A 15,774-nucleotide genomic window follows, 5' to 3' on the forward strand; every position below is an offset into this window, starting at 1 on the left:
CGTCCTGCCGAGCGTCCTGCTTAGCGTCCTGCTTAGCCTTAGCTACAAGCGTGTCTGAGCAGAGAACACCAAGTCTTCTAACGACGTTTCAGAGAGGAACTCGTTGAGCGCCTTGATGCATGCAAGGCCCGCCAAGAGGCGTCCTGGCGAGCGACCTTGCCAACATCTCAATGTTATGACGAACCGCGTTTTGCGTATGACATTGAATATTTTTAAGGGACGTCCTCATGCGAGTCTCCATGGAGAGCCGCACGCTGCTCCTGAAGAGTGTGAACACTAAAGGAAGACGTATGGCTTTCGTCTTCCGCAAGGTGCTTGCCGAGCGTCCTGGAGAATGTCTCTACTTATAGGACGTCGAGCACCTCCAAAAGCTTCCTCACGTCTAAATTGCCCTTCTTATGCCGACCAGAGACATAAGTTGTTTGACTGTGCAAAGCAGCTTGCCGGCCGTCAAACTTATCAGCTTGCTTTTCGAAGTAAAGCGAACGTTACATAACGTATACGGAGCGCCATGAGGAGAGGAGACGAATACTGAGTTGCTCCTCCAAAAGGTGGAATCAAGAATGTCCTTGATTACCAAATTCTTTTGGAATGCTAGCGAGGTTGAAACAGCTCTAACTTCATGAGCGTTCACTCGCAGGAGGCTCAAATCACTCTTCTGGCAAGATGAATGAACCTCCTTAATAATGTATAAGTGATATATACATGAGCGTTCATATACATGAGCGTTCACTCGCAGGAGGCTCAAATCACTCTTCTGGCAAGATGAATGAGCCTCCTTAATAATGTATACATGATGTATACATGAGCGGTCACTCGCAGGAGGCTCAAATCACTCTTCTGGCAATGATGAATGAGCCTCCTTAATAATGTATAAATGATATATACATGAGCGTTCTCGCAGGAGGCTCAAATCACTCTTCTGGCAAGATGAATGAGCCTCCTTAAATGTCCCTTAGGAAAAGAGCCAGTGCATTCTTCTAAAAGGGAAAATGTGGTCTCTTTACTCTTTCATCCTCTCGTGACGAGAGAGAGGACGTGAAGCGTCCTCTTCTCTAAAGCTTCTTTAGGGGGCGCGAGTCCTTCCGAGAACTCCAACCCCTGTGTGGGGAGGACGCCTCGGAGGACGAGAAGCAATCCTTCAAGATTCGTGCACGTGCACGATCTTTAGCAGCCTGGGAAGAGTCAACAGGTTCTGCCGAAGGGACGCCAGATCGGTGGGGAGCCCCCGTAACCCTCTTGCGGCTTTCGACATGCCCTCTCCCTGAGTCCTGGGAGTCCGACAGAGGTCCAGGCCTAGAGGCATTATGGGGCCGATCTGACGCCCCCTCCACAACACAAGGGGCACTACACTTCACAACACTGATTGGAGAGCGAGCACTTTAGTCTAAGATTACTTGATGTAATCCTTTAGCAGACACTTATTCTAGGCTCGTAAGCCATACCACAGGGTTAGGCAAAATAAAATCTACAGGAGGTTAGAAGGTTCATTATTTCTAACTTCTGTTTACTGTGGAGGAAAACTCCTGATTCTAACACGCTCTAAAATGCGTAAATGAATCCTCCTTCTTCCGTAATCAGTCACACATTACACTAATTACCTTATGCAAAGAAAACATGTAAACGTCATATATACTAAGCGAGTGTCTACCGAAAGTTACGGTAGCCTCACCTTACCATGCAGACAACAAAGTCTGAAACTAGGCTAACTAGCTTCAGACATCAAATGCAATGAAAAAATTTACGATAGCGTATGCCTAGCCACAAATCCAAGTTAATAATCGAAAGAATAATTAGGATACTTAAGTGGCTAATGAAGTTTCAAAATCCTAGGCGGAGGTCTGTAAACAGTTGTTTACCGACCGGCGACAGAAAAAAATATGAATAGAAAATGGGAATAGTTCCTGATATCCGCCTCCCAGCGGCGGGAATGGGTACTACCACCTGGCCGCCCACTGCGTGTGCCGCGAATTTTTAAATTCTGTCGGACTTCAGAAAATACAGCTATATATATATCTGTCAGGTAAGTTTCATGAACAAACCATACTTTCATCATTCTCTTCTGCTGTTTTTGAACATATGTAACTAGAAGATGGGATAAAGTTAGGCTATTGTAATTTGGTCTCACATAAAACCGGATTATTGTAAGACGAATTATCATAACTTGAACACTACAGCTACCTGTACACTGTATAAAACCTTATTATATCTTTACATACTCTAGACACCCAAAAGATTGAAGCCAGGCTTTTTTTCACTTTACAGTATTCATAATACTATAATGTGCTGTATAGTACTACTATACATTAAATTCTATAGTACTATACATAGTACTGCGTAAATATAATTTTACTTATTGCACCATTGTGGGATTAGGCGCTGTTTGACTAGTCTAGGGCACTATTAACTGGTCTAGTATTCCGAAAGAAGGTGTGTGGCAGCCGTAGGCTTTAAAATCGCTTAGCGTTGAAAATCACTTTGCGTCAGCGACCAGGAACAGAACCCCTGCTGCTAACCGAGGGCCGCCTGTAATAAATCAGAGAGAGAGAGAGAGAGAGAGAGAGAGAGAGAGAGAGAGAGAGAGAAACTATTGAATGGACAACATATACGTATCTAACCATGGAGAGAAATTTTTTTTTGTTTAATTCACTGACATAGAGAATAATATGAGAGAGAGAGAGAAAGGGAGAGAATAACTCCTTACAATATCATAAGATTGAAAGGAACCTCTATGGTCAACACTGCCATGCCCTACATATTTACTTTTCGAGAGAGAGAGAGAGAGAGAGAGAGAGAGAGAGAGAGAGAGAGAGAGAGAGAGAGAGAGAGAGAGAGAGAGAGGGCTGAACTAAGTATCTATTTGTCTATCTATCCATTTCTCATTCTGTCTTTTGGCAGAGAGATAGAGATAAATTAAGGAAGAAGTACAAATGAGTTAATCAGGCATTGGCAACAATTTTGGACCAGCGGTCACTTTCTGTCAAGTAATGGGACATGTCTGATAGGCCCAACTTTGCTCACTACAAGGCAAAAGACAAGGGTGAATTCTATTCTTTCATGTTTTAACATAACTTACCATAGAAATGCATAACAAATGAATGAGAGAGAGAGAGAGAGAGAGAGAGAGAGAGAGAGAGAGAGAGAGAGAGAGAGAGAGAGAGAGAGAGAGAGAGAGAGAGAGAGAGATTATTATTTTTAATGTTATTACTTAATTACTAGTTAGTGGGGCGCGGTACCCGAGCTGTGAGGCCGGGTGCCATGGCCCCAGGTGATGTGATGTGACTGTACTCTTAAGTAACAGTTGTCTAACACCAATGTTATTTTGATGAGCTAATGCCTGTACTTTTTATTTCCTTTTCTTGTTATTTCCTATGTTGTTGTACCTGCCCTACTTGTCATATGAAGGAGAGATCTGGTTGTTACATCTGACAACGTTCTCAAGGGTTGCTTATGAGAGAGAGTAAATGAGAGCATAGTTGGGATGTTTGCAATTGTTGGGAGTGATTGGAAGAGTTTAAATGTTTTTGTATTGTTGATGTGTCATGTTTTGTGTTTGCATTGCTGTTAGGATCGTGCAGTATGTATTTGTGTCTGTGGTTTTCCGAAAAAGAGAGAGAGAGAGAGAGAGAGAGGAGAGAGAGAGAGAGAGAGAGAGAGAGAGAGAGAGAGAGAGAGAGAGAGAGCGCATAAGTGGAGGATTGATAGTTAACAAGTGGTTTGCTTGTTGGGTGATTGTCTGGGTCGTCAGCTGGCACAGTTGCCAGGTCACTGAGTCAGCCTCTGATGAGCAATTGTAGATGACAGAGATAAGGCAGAGTCTATTGATGGTCAGTTGTAGTAGTGTGATTTGATTGATTTTGATACTGTATAGTTGTGCATGTCTCAGGTTGTTGTTGAGCTAATGAGTGTCTGTGGATTTGATTTTGTTTTGATGTTTGTGAGTTGTTTGTTAGAGACAGTGTTGGCGGTTGTTTATGTAGTGATTTGTTGAGTTGTCTTTGATGTTGTTGGTGTTATTTGTGCAGTGAGTTGTTGTGTTTCTGAGTTGTTGTATGATTTGCTGCGCTGTTTTCGAGTTGTTGGTATTTGTTTGCGTAGTGATTGTTATGTTGTTTTTTTTGAGCTCTCGTATGGTTTTGGTGCTTGTCCGTCTTGTGTATTGAGTTCAGCAGTTTTTGTCTCTCGACTGTATCCTGCGGGCAGCACAGTGTCTCGGCCTGAGTGTCTCAAGTCTAAGGTGAGTACATGTGTTTGTACTTTGTGTGTTCTGTGTCTCGTTGAGCCAATTGTCCTATGTGTATTAATAACGCAAAGGGGAAAGTGTGGCTGTGGGAAAATTTGTTATTTGGAACGATTAATGTAAATGTGGGAGATCTTGTTGCTTGCTTTTGTTTTTTGCTTGTGATTCCGCCACATTATTTTGGTGCCCAACGTGGGGCTGCTGGTGTGGCAGCTGCAGGATGATTGGTGAAGTGAGCTGTGTGATTGGTGAAGAAAGTAAGAAGTGGAGAGGCTGAAGGAGGAGTTGCAGTTGTTGAGGGAAGCTAAGGAAAGAGTGGAAGAAGAGTACGAGAGGATTAGGATTGAGAATGAGTATAAGTATAAGATGGAATTGGAAGGGTTGAGAGGAGCAATGAGGAATGCAGAAGAGGGAATGAAAGAGGCTGAGCAGCGGATGGTCGAGAAGATGGATGAAAAGTTGGGATTGATGATGAGTAATGTGCAAGAGATGATGAAGATGATATAAGGGGTTTTTTGGAGAGGGAGCTGTCGGAGGTAGGTCTCCTGGGTCTTGTGATGGTCCAGGAGTGGTAAAGAAAGTGGAAGAGCAAGTGGATGAGAGTGCAAGTGATGAAAATGATATGATTATAGTAAGGATAAGAAGGGAGACAGGATAAGGATAGGAATGAGGATAAGGATAAGAAAGGGCTTGAGAAGAAGAAAAAGAAGAAAGGAAGGAAAATTGGTAAGGATGGTAGACAGGATGTGAAAGGAATTGAGAATGTTGGGAAAAGGAAGAGAGTAAGGAACAGAATGAAAGTGATTTAGTCAGTGGTGAGTGGGAATTAGTAGGTACGAAGAAGAAAGGTAAGGAAGGTGTGACTATAAGGAGGCAGTTTTAGAAGGGCCGAGGCGAAGGGCAGAGTGAGTGGTTGATAGGAGCATTAGAGCAAATAAAGTAAGTGTGGTGAAACTTAAGAGATATAGAAGTGCAAGTGTCAGAAAGTTAGGGTCAGTTAGCTGTGAATTCACAATTCAATGTTTACCATAAAATACCAACTGAGCTGTAGTTTTCCCGGAAGTAATTTTCACCCGTATCTTACCATATTCAGCAACAAACTGAAAATGGCTTGATCTTGTTAGTTAGGTAGTCACTGAGTAGGGAAAGACCCTCTCTCCTTCACCCCTCTTTAACCCTTAATGCTAAGAAATTGATCTGTCAGTTGTTAAGCACTTGTGTGGGATTCCGCGCCAGTGAAAAGTACTTATAGACAATAGACAGACAGACCTAACTACTGTTTTTTGTAGCAATACATTAAGTAAATATTTGAAAATTACTAAATCTTTTTATAAAAAATTTATTTGGTCCTGAAAATAACATCGAATACATAAGTGAATATTTCTTGACAAAAAGGTCTGTGAATTGGCAAATTTTCCATGAATAATTTATAGACTGCAAATACAGGGGGTTGACTGTATACTGTATTATTCTGTAGGCTAAGATACTGTATACGTATATATGATTGTACTGTTTACCCTGGTGAAGGCTAAGTGAATTTCAAATAAAGTTTTTTTTTTTGTAACCTAACCCCATCGTAAGTGGGAAAATACCTGTAATTAAAACATATCCGTGAGCATGAGAAAATAAATGCAAAATTATACAATATCTTTCTGTAGGAAAAATAACCAAAATTATACAGTATCTTTCTGTAGGATAAATATCAACCAAACATGAGAAAATCGACTCACTCTTTCAACTCTGAGAGTACTTGAACTATGTTGGCTTCTGATGCTAGACGAATCATGATGTCAAGTTTTTCAAGCTTAACATAAATGGGATCATTATACTTCACAAAGAACACCTTCATTTCATGCTTCAGCAGTTCAGGCCTCTTCTGAACAATTAAATTAATGTTACGCAATGCCACATATTGTACCTGAAAAAATAAAATAAAAGTATGAGAAATTACGCCTTCCCCTGACCATATGCCCTTCATGGGTTGTTCAGTACCATAACTATAAAGGAGCAGCTTCACATTTCTAGACCCTCATTTAGTTAGTTTGGGATTTGTTCTTAAATATTTTAGTCAAAGAGAAAAAAGGTAACATTTAAGAAGATGAACAGTAAAGTGTGAGGAGGCTGCAGGGAACAGATGTGAAGTAAAAGGCTACTCCCCCTCTGTAGTATTGATGACATCAACAAAGTTCATCTTATTCTCATGTCCCCAAAATAGTTCTGTTTAACTTAAGATAATCATTTTGACTTCTTTTTGCTATGCAACTTCAGTAAAAGAATAATACTGCTATAAACAGTCAGTGTGAGACTTCCATGGAAGAGTTTTGGGCTCCGCCAAAACTGCAAAAGCTATTAACTACAAAACTACTAAAGAGCATAATGCATTTCTTGAAGAATATGCACACTAGAAACTTCTGAAACTAGTATTCATGACACTGATTTAAAACATTGAAACAGTTTTCCAAACTTAATGTACAGAAAATTACCTGGCAATATTTTAACACATCATTGTAAATGTTTCCCACAGCTACTAATTTCAACCAAATACACATTTATAGTGAAATGTTTTAAGAACTATAATCCCTTAAAATATCTGAAAATAAAGGTGTACAAGTCTCCTTAATTACACACCTTCTGAAGATTTAATAATTTATATGAACTATATTGCATGATGGAGTTAATTTACAATACTAAACTACAGTGTTTCACTGCCAACAGATCAACTGTAACTCTGGAATCTGTTGTTAAAACATCAGATCTTACCTCTGGCTCAGATGACAACAAAGTAACAAGTGGTGGAGCCAACTTCTTTGAGAGGTTCTTGACAAACTCTGAATCGCTAACCATTAGTTCCATAAATTTCATGAGACACTTGACAGCAGACAAAACAACAGCAGCATTGGCATGTGCCAGTCGAGGAGTAATACGTTCACAAATGCTGTAGAGGGAAATATTTGAGTCAGTTTTTCTTTAACTGCAAAATGAACAGAAAAGAATATACTGGCACTATACTATCACAAAGTATTTGCCCTATTATTATAACCTTCCCACGAGCTGGTGCAAAAGTCAATCTCAATCTTACCTCTGTGCTTCTCGCTCGTCCTTCGCCGTATATTGAGAGAGAGCATCCAATATAAACACTTGGCCCCATTCTGTACACTCATTCAGAGCAGTTAAAAGTTTATTCATGGTTGATGCATTCAGCTCCATGAGGGGCTGACCAGAGCTACTGGCTTCATTAATTTCAGTTAAGGAAGCAACTGCATTGGCTACAACCTACAAAGAAGGAGACAAAGACAATGAAAAAATATTTTCAAACCTTTTTCAAATCACTGCATTTTGCCCTCATCTTAATATTTCATCAACAATGCATCCCAATGTAAAAACATGGGAAAAGACAGAATTTTCAGCATCTTTCCGCAGGCGCTATACAAATACTAGATTTCCTTAAGAATAATACAAAGCTAAAATATTATGTACTTACCATTGGGTTTGAATCAGACAGAAGTTCTTTTAACTGATCCAAAAATCCTTGGTCTTCTACCATTGAAGCATTAATGTCATGAAGTTTTGCCACACAAATCGCTGCAGTCTTCCGCACATATGGATCTTCATCCTTGAGGCATTTCCTCAATGGCTCACATAAATATTCTGTGATCTTATCAACTCTGATGCAACCCATGGTCCGGACAGCCAAAGCTCTAATTAACGGGTTTGGGTCCTCACAATCCTGAGAAGATACATTTAGAGAAGATACATTTAAACGTAAAAAATCAGAGATACATCATCTGAAATCCTACAAATAAAAATCATAATCTAAAAAAAAAAATTGTATTTTTCCTAACTATACAAAACTGAGGTCCTTTACAGAAGGAATTGCTATCAGCATAGGCTGGAAATCGGTCATAGAAGAATAACAACAAGGTAATTAGGCAGTTACTGCTTATCCGATAGTCGGGAGTCCAGCCCAACTGGACATGAACATTCCACTTTGCTTTAGGCCAAGGAACAGATTGAGGGGTGGCATAAGGTGGGCAAATATGTAAGGACCTCAGGTTTCTATAGTTAGGAAAAATACAATTTACTTTAAAAAACTGTGATTTATTCCTAAACATAATACAAACCATCAGTCCTTTACACAAGGAAGACTCACTGATTGGTAGGGAGAATCGGATAAAGTCATGTGAACAGACTGGTGTTTGCCCAATCAAGGTTCCCATCCTGGTCATAAGAGCAAGGAAGGGAACCTGGCCTCTGTCCAATTGATCAGAGTATGAGAACTGCAAGACCAATGGCCAGACCTCTGGACCAATTCATAATAGAGAGGCAAGCATAGCCTCTTATGAATAGCAAACAAGAGTTTATAGTCGGAGGCAAGAGGACAAATACACAAGTAGTATTGGGTTTGTCTCATGCTAATGTCCTCTTCCCTACCTTGTTAGAGAAGGGACAGATACATGTTTCTATACCCTAATGAAAGGGGATAGAATGGAGCTCAATAATATAGTTTACCTGTATCAACCGCCCTTTTCAGCATGTGATGACCGCAGCTCTGTAGAATACAACAAAACACAAACTATGGTTGTAGCTTTTATCAGTTTTGAAATATTTTCATATAAATAACGATAAATAGAAAAAATTTGTCCTTCGATAAACTTTAACTCGACCGAAATGGTCGAAAACTGCAATTGTAAGCTACAACACTTACAGTCCAATAATATTCAATCAATTACCTTCATTTTGCAACAAACATGAAGCCTCTAGCACAATATTTTGATTTATGGTGAATTTTTCAAAATAGCTTTTTTTTACGTCCGCGCATTATGAATTCATGCATCATTTTGTGATAATATTTTCTCTGTGTTGCCTTGATCGTTTTACAATGTGTTATATAACAAAATAATCGCAATTTAGTGTACAATACAACGGGAAAAAAATTAACTTGTTAGCTTTAACCGTTTTGCTCACAGCGCGATTTGAATACAATTATAAATGAAATTTTGTTTTCGCGCTATCATATATCCCATTACGTATTTATACAAGCGGCCAGCGGTTAACGGCGCAATCACTCAACGGCGAATTGGTTTTACGGCGGTCGTCAAAAATATTCCTTAAAAAAATAAGGCATTTTAAAGGTATCTTTACGGCACAAATTTCAGTTAACAGCGCCGCTAGCGCCGTTGTCTAACGAGTTCATACATATGTAGAAATGCCGTTCAGACCATAAAGGTTATGCAAATTATATTAACAAATTTTATGGAGAGTTATTACGTAGGTATTAGGGTAAAATATATGCCTCTGACGCTGTTCTATGCCGAAAATATCGAGTTACATAAGTGCAAATTTAGCTATGGATGTGTCGATTCATAATTGTTCATGCTTTTGTTTAAAATGTGTATGAAAATGTATTACATGAAAGGCATTTTAATTTCTGTACAGAAATATGATACAAAGGCAGCTTTTGAAACTGCCCTTCACGTTATCAAATACGATGTTTTTTCATGTTCTTTCTTGTAAGCCGCCGCCTGCCGCTCTTCCGAAAATATAGATTTAAAAAAAGTGCAAATTAGCGATCGATGTGTCGATTTTATAAATGTTTTATGCTTTTATGTTTAAAATGTGTATGAAAATGTATTACGAATAGGGTATTTTTATTTCTGTGCAGAATTATGATAAAAAGGCAGCTTTTGAAACTCCCCTTCAAGTTATCGACTACGATGTTTTTTTCAAGTTCGTTCTTGTATGCCGCCGTCTGCCGCTCTTTCGAAAATATAGTTAAAAAAAAAGTGCAAATTTAGCGATCGATGTGTCGATTTTTCAAATGTTTATGCTTTTATGTTTAAAATGTGTATGAAAATATATTGCATAAAGGTATTTTCATTTTTGTACAGAAATAAGATACAAATTAAGGCAGCCTTTGTAACTACGCTCCACGTTGTCAGGGGATGGTTTTTCATGTTCTTTCTTGTCCGCCAGTTCCGAAAAATGCATTGTGTTATTTTATTAATTATGCATCTTTTCCATAAATCCTTTAAAAAGTTATACATTATTTCACCGTATCCAAGAATATTGTATGTATTCTCATATTATTGTATTTTAAAATACTACGGCAAACTTAAGCCTGTATTCCGCGGAGCGGCCAATGTTGTGGTTTGAAATCAGCTGATGAATAAGAGTCTGTTTCACCATAACGCAATTCTGAGCGAATGCTCTTGCTTCTCGTTAGCATAAACGAATATCTACATACTTGACTTATATGAGACAAAGTTATTTTTCCTTATACAGCGTGTTTTTAGGTGGAAATATTTATTGAATATGTCTCGTTGTGAATGTGAACTACTATTTTTTTCGTTAACAGATTACGTTGGCGGCATGTTTATTGGGTAAAAAATTACGTGATTCCGTTCGCAATACGTAATCCTTTATATCATCGTAATACGAACTTTACGTTATTTATCTTATATCGGCGTGAAACCAACAGTAAAATGTGTTCTTTCAAGCACAGTAGTTTTGATTAAAATGATTTTATCCCAATTTTATCTACAGTTGTGTGTGATGGCAGACGTTTACTGCCGTTTTATCCTTGTTGCCGATGTACGATAATAGTCATTAGCAGCTTGAACAGTTTTCTCAGCTTCAGTTATAACTAGGTTTAAATTTAACGGTATATTTCCCGATTGATCTTTAATCTATATTGATCTCTGATCTATAGCGAATAAAGTTATTACATTAAGATATCTCAGTTCTATTCTATACATAACGCCATTTATAACAAATACGGTAATGTTGCACTGTAATACGATGATCGAAATACAAGCCAAACAGATGTTATCCAGTTCGATTGTACTTAGAAAAAAAAAAGAAAAAAGAAGTCGTTTCTCTTTCGGTTGTTCATGGCTGTACACGTTCACGCAACGAGTATAACGTTAAAACCATACTTTCATCATTCTCTTTTGCTGTTATTGAACTTATGTAACTAGAAGATGGATAAAGTTAGGCCATTGTAATTTGATCTCTCATAAAATCGAACTATCGTAAGACTAATGATCGTAACCTGAACACTACAGCTACCTGTACACTGTATAAACTTTATTATATCTTTACATACTCTAGACACCCACATGTACTGTACAGTAAATTCTATAGTACTATACTGCATAAATATTATTTTACTTATTGCGCCGTTGTGGGATTACGGCGCCTTTGACTGGTCTAGAGTTTCGAAAGAAGGTGTGAGGCGGCCGTAGGCTTTAAAATCGCTCAGCGTCGAAAATCGCTTGGCGTCGGTGGCCAGGAACGGAACCCCTGCCGCTAACCGAGGGCCGCCTGTATATGATAGATATTTTTTTCATTTCTGATGGTTGCATACTAAACTTCACGCAATGACAAAAAGAGGAGCTAAAAATGAACTCTTAATCTTGAAAACTAAGCGTGCTGTGATTTTTTTGAAAAAAACATTTTTTCCACTTCGGCACTCACTCCCAGACCCCCCGGCATACGGGAGACGATTTTTATTATACCTCTTCGGCGTTAAAGGGTTAAACTATGAGGAACTTCTGAATGCTATTATGATGTCTACAAAGAACATTTTATCACCATACCTAATCAGTCCTAGTGAGTTAAACCACATTATAGAAAAGTGTATATTAGATCATCACATCAAACCGCTTGTGCGCGATGCCCTTACTATACTATAATAATACTGTTAAAAAGAATGACAGAATTAAGCGAGTTGATTTTATATATTTTTTCTATTTTCTTTACAATTTGCTTCTCAGGCTCAGCAATTTTTCTGAGTAACTGGCCAATATTCATTTTGGGAATTTTTCAAAAAATTATAAATGCTGAAGGTAATCTTTTATTAGAACAGGATCTCAGTTCCAGGTCAAGCAGGGGTCGTCGTCAGTCATGGTATTATTCCGTAGGCATAGTACAGTTCCGGGCTGGGGTCGTCTTTGATTAAGGGCTGGTATTGGTGCTGGTATAGCTGGTATCACATGATGTTTCGACCTTCTCGCAGGTCATCTTCAGACAAGTCGGTTGAAGGGACTATAGCAAGAAAGTCTGCGGGGCAGTATTTATAGCGACTCGGACCTAGAGTTGGATTCTCATTGGTCGGGCCGGTCTTGGGCAAAGTCGTGGATCTCGCCTCGAAGGTCTCGGGGATTCATCATCCTGTGGGGGTTCCTGATTATCTGGCATTGTTAGGGGATTGTTCGCTGCTCTTCGGGCAGCAGTGGGAAGGAGAAACGTTTACCGAGTGATATTTAAATTTGGTTTCTCCTTACCTATATGGAGGGCTTCTAGGAAGCGCAGACATTGGGGATTCCTTGTCTGGTCTATATTTCGATATTAGGGATAATATCATTTCTCTTTATCCGTTGTTATGATTTGGATAGTCAACACAAAGAGATATCCAACTATCTACTGCTGTAACCAACTATCACCACTGTTAGCCCGTAAAAGAAAGAAAATATGATTTTAAAAAGTAAGGATACTCCCCTTGCATCCAAGGGCACCACCCTCTGAAATGAGAGGAGATCCCCCAAACACCAACACCCACTCTTCTATCTTCGTCCAATAGCTAGCAAAAGGATGAAGGAGAAAAGGGAATACCATTAGAAACAAAGGAGAAGCCTTTGAAGATCCCCTTGGTTATTTCCAAAGCATAAGCTTAAATTTCAGATGAATAGTACATGTCTTGTCCTAATGTTAAAGGGTGAAAATGTGTTATAAGGGTATTAGCGCACCCTTGCCACCGACCCTTAACACAAAGCAAAAAGGCGGCCAGCAAGGCTTGCATATTAATTATTAACGTTAAATATTTATTAATATCAAACACAATATAATATATATATATATAATATATATATATATATATATATCTATATATATATATATATATATATATATATATATATACATATATATATATATATATATATTCAAAATAACATATTAAAGATCCCACCAGAAAAATTGTAATTAACGGCTAGTCAGCAAGAGCTCACAAACATACGTCTTCATCAGAAGACGGTTGAAAGCAAATTGGGCAGGTGGGCCTACCTGCCTATCAGACAGTAATTACTGCCTAACCACCTTGTTCAAGAATTAACGGCCATATTCCAGCCTAAGCTGAAAGTATTTCCTTTATGAAAAGGACCGAGGATTTGTATATCATGAAGGAACAATAAAATTTTTTCTCAAAACTTTACATTGAGACTGGCAATGGTGTCGGGTTTGGAATCATGGGAGCCTGAAATAGGAGTCACTGGTAAATAAATAGGAGGGCTAACAATTGGGAAAGATACAGGAGGTTGAGCAGGGGCAGGAAAATTCTCAACTACTGAAGAAGAACTCTCTACAGTAACCCTACTTTCGGCTCTAAGAGCCCCCTTTCTCATCATATCCCTAGCTAACTTATCTAAATGAGATTTCAAAGCTTTCCTTGTAGACTCTTCCCAATCTCCAATCTACGTATTCTGGACAACATAAATGCTTAGAACAAGTCTGCCCCCTACACTTGACATATTTGGTGTGTGAATCGTACAAACATTTAGCCAACCTAGTTCTACAGCCATCTGAGCAATACCTAATGCTCAACGGGCTAGAAACCGACATAATTGAGTGTTAACTATGTAAACGAACCACAAAATAAGCAAGTATGTCACCAAAGAATCCTACAATTATTCCAAATGATGATGAAAGATGACCGTCAAAACCACTGATGTTAGTCGGGAGCCAGCAGCAAACAAATTGGTTCTCTATGCGGTTTTGCACCTATCAGTCCCAAAAGTGGGTGGGTCTTATACACCTACCCTAGGGATGGTGGCGCCACCACAAAATTTGTAAGATTTGACTGCCGAGGTAGGAAGCTTTCAGCTACAGGTAATTACTTGGTAAGTTACAAGTATAAAACTGATTTGTAGAAGAATAAAAATAAGCCTGTAAGTAACAGAAAAATAATTACCATTCACTTGACTAGACAAGCAATTCATTGTCTAATCATACTATATTATATTAGTTAGAATAATTTCAACCGAGCAAACTTTAAATACCTGGCAACTACAAATTATGCAACATTACATCATAATACAATTACTTCTTGAATGAGATTATCCTCACCAGAAAAAAGCCTTACCTTGACAAAAGTATTAACAGCCATAATGGCCATGTCCGGCTGGGACTTGGCATAATTCATAAGGTATAAGTAAACAAGCTTCTTCAGTTCCAAATTGTCAGTCTGCATACAGTTAACAACATCAGGGAAAAGGGCTGACACATCCTTGCCTGATAAAATAACAATACAAGTAAAAAATTACTACAAGAATACTATATAAGCATCTTTCCTTGAAGGTTACCAGCAGAAAGTGGTAACTTGGAAAAAATATCACAGAATAAAATGAAGTTTTCATAATAAAATGATATTGTTATGTTACAATAAAGTTTCATACATACTTACCTGGCAGATATATACATAGCTAAGACTCCGTCGTCCCCGACAGAAATTCAAATTTCGCGCCACTCGCTACAGGTAGGTCAGGTGATCTACCGGCCTGCCCTGGGCGGCAGGACTAGGAACCATCCCCGTTTTCTATCATATTTTCTCTCTTCCACCTGTCTCCTGCGGGGAGGCTGGGTGGGCCTTTAATTGTATATATCTGCCAGGTAAGTATGTATGAAACTTTATTGTAACATAACAATATCATTTTCATACAATCAACTTACCTGTCAGATATATACATAGCTGATTGGCACCCTTCGGTGGAGGGTAAGAGACAGCTTCTATATGGAATAGACAGGTAAACAACATATGTTGTAGGTATAAATAAAACCTTGGTTCCTACCTGATAGGTGGTAGACTTCGTGGGTGTTTGCCCAGTAGTCTGCATCACCTCAAGAAACTTTAGCGAGATATATGATCTATGGCCAAGAGTTCTTGTGGGTCTGCCGATGGGGTCTTACCCACTTACTCGGCAGAGCCTAAAAGGACTTTGTCAATGGGTGCTGATCCACTTATATGACAATACACCTTATGAAGGAGCACACAACCAATCCCGACCACCTGATCCTAACCATATGTTAGAACTAAAGATTGTTACGAGTTATCCCCGAACTCGTCACAACAACCGTAACTCAAAACCACTACGCACACATACATAATTTTCAAAAAAAAATTATACTCAACTAATTGGATATGACAAGAATTCTCTTACTGAACAACATAGACGGCCGCCCGTGCTAGCCTAAGTCCTCCATTGTTCGAAGAGACTCGACCATATCCAAAAGAAGAAAAGTATATACATTTAAGGATTGGTGTCGGCTCCCGTACCCAGAATCGTATCCGCCGATACGAAAGGACCTAGAGAAAAACACTTCTCATATGTCACACGCACGTCTTTCAAGTAATGAGATGCAAATACTGAGTTGCATCTCCAAAATTGTCGTATCTATGATGTTTTTAAGCGACATATTCTTATGAAACGAGAGAGACGTCGCTATAGCTCTCACTTCATGAGCTTTTACTCTCAACAGTT

At 38.8% G+C, this 15,774-nt stretch overlaps 1 protein-coding gene across 1 annotated transcript in view; it reads right to left on the bottom strand.

The window, feature by feature from the left end:
- Positions 1-14,545, bottom strand: part of LOC135224482 (AP-1 complex subunit beta-1-like) — a 47,605-nt gene extending 33,060 nt beyond the window's left edge. The window contains exons 1-5 of the mRNA XM_064263486.1: positions 14,379-14,545; positions 7,722-7,967; positions 7,320-7,513; positions 7,001-7,175; positions 5,971-6,158 (exon numbers count right to left, since the gene is read on the bottom strand). Of these exons, the coding sequence (XP_064119556.1) occupies positions 5,971-6,158; positions 7,001-7,175; positions 7,320-7,513; positions 7,722-7,967; positions 14,379-14,486 (911 nt within the window). The 5' untranslated portion in view covers positions 14,487-14,545. The remainder of the gene's footprint in view (positions 1-5,970; positions 6,159-7,000; positions 7,176-7,319; positions 7,514-7,721; positions 7,968-14,378) is intronic.
- Positions 14,546-15,774: the final 1,229 nt, after the last annotated feature.

This window comes from Macrobrachium nipponense, chromosome 12 (assembly GCF_015104395.2).
Source record: "Macrobrachium nipponense isolate FS-2020 chromosome 12, ASM1510439v2, whole genome shotgun sequence".
Classification (NCBI taxonomy): Eukaryota; Metazoa; Arthropoda; class Malacostraca; order Decapoda; family Palaemonidae; genus Macrobrachium; species Macrobrachium nipponense.